Source organism: Natator depressus, chromosome 9, assembly GCF_965152275.1.
Source record: "Natator depressus isolate rNatDep1 chromosome 9, rNatDep2.hap1, whole genome shotgun sequence".
NCBI classification, from domain to species: domain Eukaryota; kingdom Metazoa; phylum Chordata; order Testudines; family Cheloniidae; genus Natator; species Natator depressus.
The window spans coordinates 21,062,084-21,074,288 of NC_134242.1; the positions used below are offsets into that span (position 1 = coordinate 21,062,084).

The window sequence follows — 12,205 nt, forward strand, 5'->3', positions numbered from 1 at the left end:
TCACGTTGTCTTTGGCAAAGGAATTCTTAAAAAGTTGTCCATGTGTTCATTAAACATTCACTGAGTTATAGGACCTTTCTGATCATACGATGATATGCTACAGCCAAACACCATTTACAGAAGTACTTTTCCTCTAAATCATTTGAACTAATCGTTCCATCAGCTGCAATGTTGTCAACCAACACATTAATGTATTTTTCTCTGTGTATCATAGGAAAAAATAAATTAGATTAGGCAATCATCTTATTTTATTCTTTACTGTTCCAAAGATATTCAGTTCTTGTAAATACAACAATAATTTGATGAACAAAGAAGTTTGCACTGATTGAGTGATTATAATACAATTGCTAAGTCAACCTTTTATTCCATGCATTACTATGTATAAAGTAACACATAATACTGATTTGATAGCAAACATTTTTAAATCTATTAACATGATTTGAAGAAACAGACTACTTGCAATTGTATCTGATTAATCTCCGAGTCAAATCCTGCAATCCTTAGCTAAAACTTGAAACTCCAACTAACTTCAATACTGACTCCCATGGACATTTTGACTTGTAATTACTGCAAGATTTAGCCTTATCTGAATTAAACTAATATACTGACTTTGTGTAATTTTAACAATTTGATGATCTAGCATGGGTCTGAAGTATAAATAAAATCTCTTTGGGATCTATATCTTCCTGAATGCATTTGTGTAATATTTCCTTATATGATCATGACAATTAGGCCTCATCATAGAGGGTGGCTGTATCTTTTGGGGGTCCTTAGTTAAAATTAATCAGTTTATTACAAATATAAATATTTGTATAGAAAGATTATGACATCTATTTCACTAAAGTGACACTTTCTTTCTCCTTCACCCTTCTCCCTCCACCTCCTACTAACAATCAGAGTGAAATAAATGTTATGTTTCTTAGTCATGTGTTTATCATCATATATTTATGCGAGGGTCTCAAAAATATCATCTGGATACAAAAGAAACCCTGTAAATATGCTGTCATCTTCAGCACTGACATAGATCCCATTCCAATCCCGTCCAACCTCCAACCAAACCTGATCTCCTGCATTTAATTTCAAAATGATCAGGAAAGATGCCTGGTCTATCTCTTGACCATAAAGTGTTTCACGGGTTTTGACTATCTTCTTGTTTTGTGCCACAATGCTGATTCGAGCAGGCCGCCCTCTGATCGTCATGTGATAAGCAAAGACATACGCTCCAGGAATGCTACAATTGAACTTGCCTGTAGAAGGATTATAATCTTCCTGGTCATTGTACAAAATCTTGTCAAATTTAATAGGGACATTTGGTGGAGGGAAAGACTTTGACAAGCCAGCACTGAAAGCTGATCTTCGGACTTTTGAGTTATCACCCTTGGAGCCTTTGATACCTCTGGAGCCTTTCTTTCCACTAGCTCCTCGTGCCCCTTTACTACCAGGATTTCCCTTTGGTCCAAGAGGTCCCATCACACCAGCTGGTCCCAAGTCCCCTTTTTCACCCTTACTACCTGGCTCACCCTTTTCTCCCTGTTGTCCATTCATCCCAGGAATACCCTCAACTCCAGTGTCTCCTTTGCTGCCTTTTTCCCCTTTTATTCCAGCTTCCCCTTTCCCTCCCCTCTCTCCTCTCTCCCCTGGCTCCCCACAATCCCCCTTTTTGCCCAGGTCTCCCTTTTCCCCTTTATCTCCATTTTCCCCATCTAGCCCCTGTAAGCCCAGCTCTCCCTTTTCTCCCTTCTCTCCTTTGGTCCCATTCTCACAAGTGTCCCCCTTCACTCCCTTCTGTCCCTTCATTCCAGGAAGGCCAGAGTTTCCTTTATCTCCTTTAACTCCAGCTTCACCTGTTAAAAAAAAGATCGAAATAAAGAGTCACAAGAAAGAATAAATACCTCAAACCATGCAGCACTACTAGCCTTGGGCTGGTCACTGTGCTAAGTAGGGGCTATCAGAAGCAGATGTAAATGCCATGTGCTTGTGGTTAAAAAGTAGACTGTATGTTCCATTCTCAATGTTTTCTTTCTGTTTTCCTCTGGAGTGGGTTGAGTGAGTGGAGGGAGTAATTTGTGTGTTGAGTGAGGGTGGCAGTGGATTTGAGGGAGGGGAGTCATCGTGGGCTGAGTGGATTTGATAGGAACAAGTGGAACTGAGGCAAGAGGAGGAAGATGTTGAGAGAAGAGGTTAGAAAAGGGAAGAGGGAGGAGTAAGAGGCTAAGGAGGCTTTGGAAGGCAATTAGAAAACAAAAGAGAATAGGAATAAAAGATGAGGGCAGAGAAAGAGACTGAGAACATGGAGAAGACCAAAGAGAATGCAACACTGAGTATGTGGGAAGGAAGCCAACTTGATGGAAAAGAGAGAAGTGATGACTTTAAAAACATTGCCAAGGTATTGGCAAGAAAAAGAAAGTGGAATCAAAGAAGAAAAAAAGGCAGAAATAGTAAGTCCATTTTTTAAATGCATTTACCATAAATTTGAGGGGCGACATACAATTGAAAACACTAAATCCACAATATTAAAAGCAATTGATAAAATACCTGTATTCTATACAGGGCAAGACTCTCCAGTGCCATCTATCTGCTGGTGTGATCTGGCTTTAAAGCCATCTTAACCAAAGGAAGATTGCCCCAGTGTGAGGGTCATCCTCTGGTGCCATAGAGCCAGTGTAGCAACTCCTACACCACACACTCTCCTGACTGTCAAGGCAGCAGAGAAAAAAGGTTGTGGCTTCAGGAAAGCAGGTGGTCAGGACAACTTTACACTGTGCTGATCCTTGGATTGCACCCTAAGACTCCTCTAATGCAGCCCAGGGATGACAGGCCTGCACAGAGCAGCAGAGAGCAGAGTTTTAAACCACATTTGCACACACATCCCTGTTCATTCTGTGCCATTAGGCTGCACCAGAGGATCTGATCTGTCTCTGGTGGGGTCTTTCACACTACCTAAATATGGCTGAAAGTATCACTGCCAGGTGTGAATTTTATCTCTGGCTCATAAAGTTACTTTTCACTGAAGAATAACTTTTCTTGCCTTCAGAATGCTCCAGATTGCAACAAATCCCATCTCCAATACATTTTCCAGGTGGAACATACTCCCCTACAGGAACACTCTCTCTCTCTCTCTCTCTCACACACACACACACACACACACACACACACACACACAGAGTCTCTTCCTCCCGCCACCCCTCACTCCAAAAATTATTAGTTTGGTTGGTTGCTCAAAGATATTGCCTGGGTGGTTTCAGTTTCAGTTGGATGGTTTCCGTTGGGCCCTGTTTCTATCATACACTAGGACAGGCTATAGTTTATCGTATCTACACACTTAACAAAATGAAATGATTCAAACTGCACCATAGGTAGACAGGAAGGTGACAGATAAACAACATAATTTAGAATGTAGACTATGATCTAAATACTGAAGTCCACATTCAGTTCTTACTCACACATAGCTCCCACTCACTGTAGTGAGTTGTTCCTGAATGTGGACTGAATAAAAACTAAGTAGTGAATTCCAGATTGGGAAAAAACAGATTAAATATTAGAAAACCAGATTAAGAGGAAGATAGATCAATGTTCTTGAGTACTCTGGTGTAGCCTTACATACCTTGTTCTCCAGGTTTGCCTGGATACCCTGGAATTCCATTTGTTCCTTGGTCACCATGTTCTCCTTTATCTCCTAAGACATTGTTACCATTAATATGCTGCTATGTATATTATTTGTAGCAAAACATTCTTTATGTGGCATGGGGCTTACACCATTTGTATGTGTGTGTCACTTTCTCTTTCCTGTAGTAAAAATGAACTTAAAAAATGACAGTTCTAAGAAAGTTTCTTGGGACCCCTTAACTGAAAACTCCAAAACACCAGCACCCATCAAACTACCCATCGTGTTGTACTTCTGTAGTTATCTGGTTCATCTTAATGCCTAAGAAATAAGTAACTGTATGCAATCAGTAATGTCGGATGGGGAGGGCATTTACTGTCATTTAATGGCCCGAAAGAGAGGCTGACAGCCACTAGACTCAGTATTGTCATTTTAGTTTGACAGACCTAAAAAGCATTAATCAAGAGGGGACATTGTAGCAGAGGACATTGATTGAATCACACTCTGATGTCATCTTTTTTTTTTTTTTGCCTGAAAAAATGTTCAAGTGCATTCAGTACTTATTGAAAAGAGAGATTAACTGCATTGGCTTTAGCAAAGTATGATCCATGCAAATGCTGTGCAAGCAACCACTTATAGCTCTGCCAATAGAATTCAGTCATCCTGCACTCTTCTAGTTTCTTTGGACAGAAACAGGCAATTGAGCTAAATTGTGTCCAGTGTGTGGTAGTTTAGTGACATGCAAAATGAGAACACTGCAATGACCATCAAACTCATTTTCACTTGAGATTTGAACACAGGTTTCCATGGCAAATGATTAATAGAACCAATAACCACACAGACAAACCTCTTAATCAGAGGATGGTTTAGAAGAGGATGCACAACCTGATTGGGTACCTATGGTTAATGCATATATTCCGAATGGGACTTTTTCCTCTCTTTTGTATTGCACACAACTCTCTAAGTGGAGGTCAAGGATAATCTAGGCATGGCCCAATATCTAAACAAATACTTTGCCTCAGTCTTTAATAAGGCTAAAGAGGATCTTAGGGATAATGGTAGCATGACAAATGGGAATGAGGATATGGAGGTAGATATTACCATATCTGAGGTAGAAGCGAAACTCAAACAGCTTAATGGGACTAAATCGGGGGGCCCAGATAATCTTCATCCAAGAATATTAAAGGAATTGGCACATGAAATTGCAAGCCCATTAGCAAGAATTTTTAATGAATCTGTAAACTCAGGGGTTGTACCGTATGATTAGAGAATTGCTAACATAGTTCCTATTTTTAAGACAGGAAAAAAAACATGATCCAGGTAACTACAGGCCTATTAGTTTCACATCTGTAGTATGCAAGGTCTTGGAAAAAATTTTGAAGGAGAAAGTAGTTAAGGACATTGAGGTCAATGGTAAATGGGACAAAATACAACATGGTTTTACAACAGGTAGATCATGCCAGACCAACGTGATCTCCTTCTTTGAGAAAGTAACAGATTTTTTAGACAAAGGAAATGCAGTGGATCTAATTTACCTAGATTTCAGTAAGGCATTTGATACCGTGCCACATGGGGAATTATTAGTGAAAGTGGAAAAGGTGGGGATCAATATGAAAATTGGAAGGTGGATAAGGAATTGGTTAACAGGGAGACTACAGCGGGTCCTACTGAAAGGTGAACTGCCAGGCTGGAGGGAGGTTACCAGTGGAGTTCCTCAGGGATCAGTTTTGGGACCAATCTTATTTAATCTTTTTATTACTGACCTCGGCACAAAAAGTGGGAGTGCGCTAATAAAGTTTGCAGATGATACAAAGCTGGGAGGTATTGCCAATTTAGAGAGAGACAGGGATATCATACAGGAAGATTTGGATGATCTTGTAAACTGGAGTAATAGTAATAGGATGAAATTTAATAGTGAGAAGTGTAAGGTTATGCATTTAGGGATTAATAACAAGAATTTTAGTTATAAGCTGGGGACGCATCAATTAGAAGTAACGGAGGAGGAGAAAGACCTTGGAGTATTGGTTGATCATAGGATGACTATGAGCCGCCAATGTGATGTGGCCGTGAAAAAAGCTAATGCGGTCTTGGGATGCATCAGGAGAGGTACTTCCAGTAGAGATAAGGAGGTTTTAGTACCATTATACAAGGCACTGGTGAGACCTCACCTGGAATACTGTGAGCAGTTCTAGTCTCCCATGTTTAAGAAGGATGAATTCAAACTGGAACAAGTACAGAGAAGGGCTATTAGGATGATCCGAGGAATGGAGACTCAAGGAGCTTGGCTTGTTTAGCCTAACTAAAAGAAGGTTGAGGGGAGATATGATTGCTCTCTATAAATATATCAGAGGGATAAATACCGGAGAGGGAGAGGAATTATTTAAGCTCAGTACCAATGTGGACACAAGAACAAATGGAAATAAACTGGTCATTGGGAAGTTTAGACTTGAAATTAGACAAAGGTTTCTAACCATCAGAGGAGTGAAGTTTTGGAATAGCCTTCCAAGGGAAGCAGTGGGGGCAAAAGACCTATGTGGCTTTAAGATTAGACTTGATAAGTTTATGGAGGAGATGGTATGATGGGATAACATGATTTTGGTAATTAATTGATCTTTAACTATTCATGGTAAATAGGCCCAATGGCCTGTGATGGGATGCTAGATGGGGTGGGATCTGAGTTACTACAGAAAATTCTTTCCTGGGTATCTGGCTGGTGAATCTTGCCCATATGCTCAGGGTTTAGCTGATTGCCATATTTGGGGTCGGGAAGGAATTTTCCTCCAGGGCAGATTGGAAGAGGCCCTGGAGGTTTTCCTCTGTAGCATGGGGCACGGGTCACTTGCTGGTGGATTCTCTGCTCCTTGAAGTCATAAACCACGATTTGAGGACTTCAATAGCTCAGACATAAGTGAGAGGTTTATTGCAGGAGTGGGTGGGTGAGATTCTGTGGCCTGCCTTGTGCAGGAGGTCAGACTGGATGATCATAATGGTCCCTTCCGACCTCAATATCTATGAATAAGTTTGTTTCATCTACAGCACCCATCGTCAGGACAAGTGATTATTCAAGCGTAGGTGCTAAGTGTTTAGGGATACCAAAAATCACACTGTTGCAAACAGAGAAGCATTGCTCCAAATAACAGTTAGTTTAGTGAACCAACTTTTTAAACATGTTTTTAAAAATATGTTTTCTCCATGAGCAAGAAACTGCTGGGCCATACTTAGAGTGATACATGATAGTAGAGTGACCACTGAGGGCCTGGTCCAAAGAATATTAAAGTGAATGGGAGTCTTTGCATGAAGTTACAGCTAATGAACTAAATTCCACTCTCTTGTTGTGTGCAGTCAATTTGGTCTGAGAGATTTAACTTTTAAAAACTGCTTTTATGCCTGCCTGTTGCTTTCTTTACTACACATGGGCCTGATCCAAAGCCCATTGAGGGAGAACTTCAATGAGCTTTGCATCAGGCTTTTGTGAATATCCATTTTTATTTTGTGCTGTTATAAGTTATTGGTTTACGGTATTACAGGCTATGGGAATTACAAGGTATTAATTTGTATCAAGACATTTCAATTGCTTTAGAAAATATATGAGCAAAAAAAATCTCATGTGCTTTTGAAATGAGCAGCTACTGTTCCTCACCCTTGTCTCCTTTGAAGCCCTTTGGACCTTGAAGTCCAGGAATTCCTGGTAGGCCCTGAGGGCCAGTGTCTCCCATCTCTCCTTTAGGACCTGGAAAATGAGCATTTGAAAATTCATTAGGCAATGGAATTCTATCTTCACAGTGACTGAAAAGGATGAACTTTATAAAGTGACATATGAATGTTAGTTAGGTAATAAACCACAAATGATGGGGGTTGCCACATACTGATGGGTGCTTTGTGGAAACAGAGAAGAACTGAGTATTTTCCTTTGCATCATAGGAGTGATACAAAAGAAGCAGAGCAGGACTCAGGACTGAGTCATATTTCCTTCACAGATGAAAAACAATGTAATTGTTCGTAGGCAATTAGGGGGGTTAGCCATACAGCTGGCATTGACATTAATGGGAACTGTGTGGCTAAACTCTCTCGTCAGCTATGAAAATCCCAGTTTATATTTCATGATACATCTATTGACTGGTTCATGGACCTTTGTCTTTCACATAGTGTACAAATCCCCATGCCATCTTTAAGACCTTGATTTTTGAGTTTGGAGGTCTCTTAGCTTGAAAAACAGCTTTCAACTGCTATACAGCTATAGAAGCCCAAACACACAGATTACATCAGAATTTGTGTATCCAGTATTTAAATGCATCTGAAGACAGCCTATATCTAATTAACTCCGCCCCCTTTCTTTCTTTTTTTTAATCTGCAAATGCAAGTATGGTAATCGGGCAGATCAGATCCACATATTGTGAGAAACGTCAGAAAGACAAGCAAGCAAGATACTCGGTGGTTTAATTTACATTAAGCTTTAAAAAATAGGGATAGCTAGTGCACATCTGGCCCTGTTCATTGTCACAATACAAACAACTTGACATGAGCTCTTCTTCCATCAGTGCTCAGGAGATGTATGCATAGAACTCCCTCTATAGCTAATACAATGTTGTCCCTTATTAACAATGGGAGACTAGAGTCCCTTGAATACAGTATATTTAAAAGCTCTAGGTGTGATTCTACCACCTTTACTCCGATGAAAAGTATCTCTCTCCAAAAGTAGTGCCATTAAAATAAACATGAATACTTGCAGATTAAGGTCCTGCTCAATGTAAAGGTGTCAGAATCAGGCCCTATCTGGGTGTGTATTTTAATAATAAAAAGTAACGTTACATAATATACAATATATTAGGTTACAAAATATATAGCTCTTATACAAATATTTATAGGGTATTTATAGAGACTCTGTTGAGCAAATTAATCATATTTAAAATTTGGAGCCTTTATTGTCTTTAGCATTGAACTTCCCTGTTTCCAAGAAAGGGTCAGGGATTTTAATTAATTAATTAATTATTATCTAACCCTGTAGAAAAACACAGAACTACTTTCAGGTAGCATGAAGGGTCACAAAACCATGCTAAAGGGAATATGAAAAACAATCTGCAACTATTAGAAGACAGTAAACACAAAAGTGCAGGGAGAGGAAATGTCTGTGGGGTTCCAAGAGGATATGACAAGGACTAAAGGGATCAACATGAGCAAAGGGAAATTCAGACTGAATATTGGGAACATTTTCCTAGCTACTAAATCATATTTCTCTGTTGAGTAGTCTCCTAAGAGAGGTAGTAAAAGTCTCACTGCTTGGAAGACATAAAAGCAGACTGCAGACACCATGGAAAAAAATATTGCATTGGCTGGTGGAGGGATTGGGTAGACTATCAGGTTTTCTCTATTTTTAATTTCTATGCTTTAAGTGTCTGGCAAACCAGGGAAATAAGGAAAATTAAAACTGGGGGGAAGGTTAAGGCTTTTTGGGGTGATCTGTCCTTCTCCGAATGGCCACTCTTTCTCTTTTCAAATCCCAGGTATAACTCAATTATAAAGCAATAAGGATGATGTAAGTACAACAGTCCTTTGTCTTAGTGGACTTTTTGTATAGTCTGTCTGTTACAGATTGTAAGATACCCTCAGTGCAAGGACATTGTTTTCTTCTGTGGGTTGCCTGGTGCCAGCTGATCTATTAACACTCAGTTAAAAAAAATAATAGAACACAATAATCATACCCTTCTCTCTGTAACAACAACATGAATGAAATGTAATATTGCACAGTTTTCTGGGATTTCTACAATACAAAGGGAGAGAGAGGCAGAGGAAGATGGAGTATTGTCCAGGAGTTTGTGTGTAACAGTAACTCTGATTCTCCTTAGTTTTGTGTGTAAATCTGAGTCCTGTAAGACCTCTCCATGCAGAACACTGATTTTAATTGGTGTTCCACATGTGAGGGACTTACAGATTTGGGCCCTAAGTTAGCATTGTTTTAATGTAGCATTTAAGAATAATTAGATTTTTATCTGATATTATATGTAATATGAATCCATTATACCCAATCCTCAGCTGGTGTAAATCACCATAGCATGATGATCTGTCCTGCAAGAGAATTTATTCAAGACTTAATAAAATTGGAGAATCATTGCCACTTTTGTCTTAGTTCATATGCTACAGCTGATACTGCCTCTTGAGAAATGAATAATGATAATAATTGCTTTCCCCTACCTGGCAGTCCATGCTCTCCTGGTTCCCCTTTCTCACCTGACACAGGGGTACAGCAATCACAGCAATTAAAAAAGAAATCGGCTGTGTCAAGAGTAAAGTTTTCAAAGGGAAACAGAGTGGTGGCCGTTCTGAAGGCTGAGTTCAGCGTGGATAACTCCACCGGCATTTCGCTTGTTTCCGATATTTCTGTGAACGGACTTTCTTCAGTGGGTGGCACAATGGATGTGTCAAAGCCATCAGTGACCTCTATCTCTGGAGACTTTATCTTAGTAAACTTTTCAGCCAGGGTAGCTTTCGCCTCTGTGCGAACAGCAGCAGCAGCAATCAGTATAATGAAGGTGGCACTGTGCCCAGGTAAACGCCACATTTTTGTTGCTGTAAGAAAAGATTAATGCAATTATAAAGCATTGCAGCAGGTTTCTGGTAGTAGCAATTTCCCTGTAAGGTTCATTTGTTTTGCATTCGTTATTGCTTTTCCTGCACTTCTCCCTGTGAGCCTTTTCTTTTTAAATCCGAGAGAAGAAGCTTGACATATAAACAGCAAAGAGTAAAAGAGCAAAAGTAAAATTTTTGTCAGATAGGCAGGTTTCTTCTTAATTAAAAACAGCTCACGGCCCTGATCTTGTCAGTTGATCTATGAGGAGAGACCCCTGTATCTGTACAGAGCCCCATTGATTTCAGCGTGGGCCCTATGCAGCTACAGAGGCCCTCTACCTAGGCCAATTTATCAGATTGGCATTAAGTGATGTGGAAAGTAAAAGAAGTTAAGAGTTCCTGCTGTGCGACCCTGCATTTTATAATGAGTAGATACATTCCTGTTGTAAAGAGACACAAAAAGACAGTACTGCTAAGTGCCCAGCTCTCAGCAATAGTTCCAGAAATCTCAGAGGTTTCAAGTGGGACACACTGGGAGGATGTAGGCTTTGTCCTAATGCAAAACTTATCTTTGTAACAGATGAAGAAAGCATAAATGCCACAAACAAAGTTAGAGGGGGAAATATTTGACATCCTGTTAGATACTTTCTATGCCATCTCTAATTTGAAAAGAAAGTTTATTGAAGGTTTTTACATCTCACTATTCTTCTGCTTAGCAACCTAACTGAAGCAATTAGAACACAGTGAAGAATCAGTAATTTGAAACTAGCAAAACCAGTCCTTTCTGCTTGAAATCTAGAGTGATCACACTAACAGAGCTAATGCTGTTTCAAAAGATTCAACCAGAATGAGACATTCTATATTTAAAACAAGAAATATTGTCTCTGGCTAGCACGTTCCAGTAGCAAACTTGACATCCCCCGAGATGTCAAGTGGCATAAAACTGGCATAATGTGGTACAGAACCAGGCCCTCTAAGTGTGACCATGGCTACCAGTGTTGCCAACTCTGCCAACATTTGGTGTCTGTCATAGAATCCCAGTTCCTGGTATCAAGAGATGGCATGAGAATTTTGGCTTTTTAAGTATGTTTTCTAGCCCTCGTTGTGGAGAAAACCTTGGAGGCAAGAAGGAGTTGGTAGTAGTGGTTTCAGAGCAAGAAGCTGAAGCCTGACAGATATTTCATCACAGCTGGAGGTAGCTGCGCCCCAGCTCCCTGTAAAGGAAAAGGAGAGATGCTAGCAAGCAGTAGCTAGGAAGCTGCAAGAGGAGAGGAGGAAATATATGCAAAAGCTCAGGTGGATCTGAAATTGTGACTTACCCCTGAAATGCTGACTCTCCTAGATGAATAAATACATTTTACTCTTTTAACTCGAATGGCAAATGGTTTTTGTTTTGAATAAGTGTACTAAAGCCATTGCATTCAGAGGGGCTTCTGTATCTCTGCAGGTTGCTGGATAAAACAGCCTCCTTCAGATAACCAAGATGGGAAAGGCAAATGGAGAAGGAAGCAGACACCCAAGAACTCTGCTTTTGTGTTATCTGAGCACTTGGGACCAATTCTCTTCTCAGTTACACTAGTGCCCCAGTGACTTCAATGTGGGGTGTATGAGTATACATGACAGCAGAAATTGCCCCTTGGCTTTTTGTCTGTAGAAGATAAATCCACATATTTACAAAGGACTCATGGGTACTCCCTTCCTCCAAACATCGAGTCAGAGTCTGCAAAACACAATCGTTTGAGTAGTCCCTCTGATTTCAGCTGGGATTTTCCTGGGATTCCAATGGGACTGTTCTTGTCATTGGGGTTTTTCAAGATCTAACCCATAAACCCCTTCCCAAGTGGAGAGAAAAAATGGGCTTAAGCCCCATTTCTCTCTGCAGCTTTTACTCGACCTAATAACACTGCAATATTTCTTATAAAGCTTGAGAAACGTCTGGTGCAAGGGATGAATGATCAAGACCATGCAGGGTGGCTCCAAAAATACAGAAAAGCCAAATTCTGAAGTGTGTGATGTACTGAAATGATTAGAGAGAAT

At 40.0% G+C, this 12,205-nt stretch overlaps 1 protein-coding gene across 1 annotated transcript in view; it reads right to left on the reverse strand.

Moving 5' to 3' along the window:
• Positions 1–644: 644 nt before the first annotated feature.
• The window catches only part of OTOL1 (otolin 1), a 35,920-nt gene continuing 24,359 nt past the window's right edge, over positions 645–12,205 (reverse strand). The window contains exons 5-8 of the mRNA XM_074963241.1: positions 9,794–10,168; positions 7,245–7,334; positions 3,605–3,676; positions 645–1,844 (exon numbers count right to left, since the gene is read on the reverse strand). Coding sequence (XP_074819342.1) covers positions 946–1,844; positions 3,605–3,676; positions 7,245–7,334; positions 9,794–10,168 — 1,436 coding nt within the window. The 3' untranslated portion in view covers positions 645–945. The remainder of the gene's footprint in view (positions 1,845–3,604; positions 3,677–7,244; positions 7,335–9,793; positions 10,169–12,205) is intronic.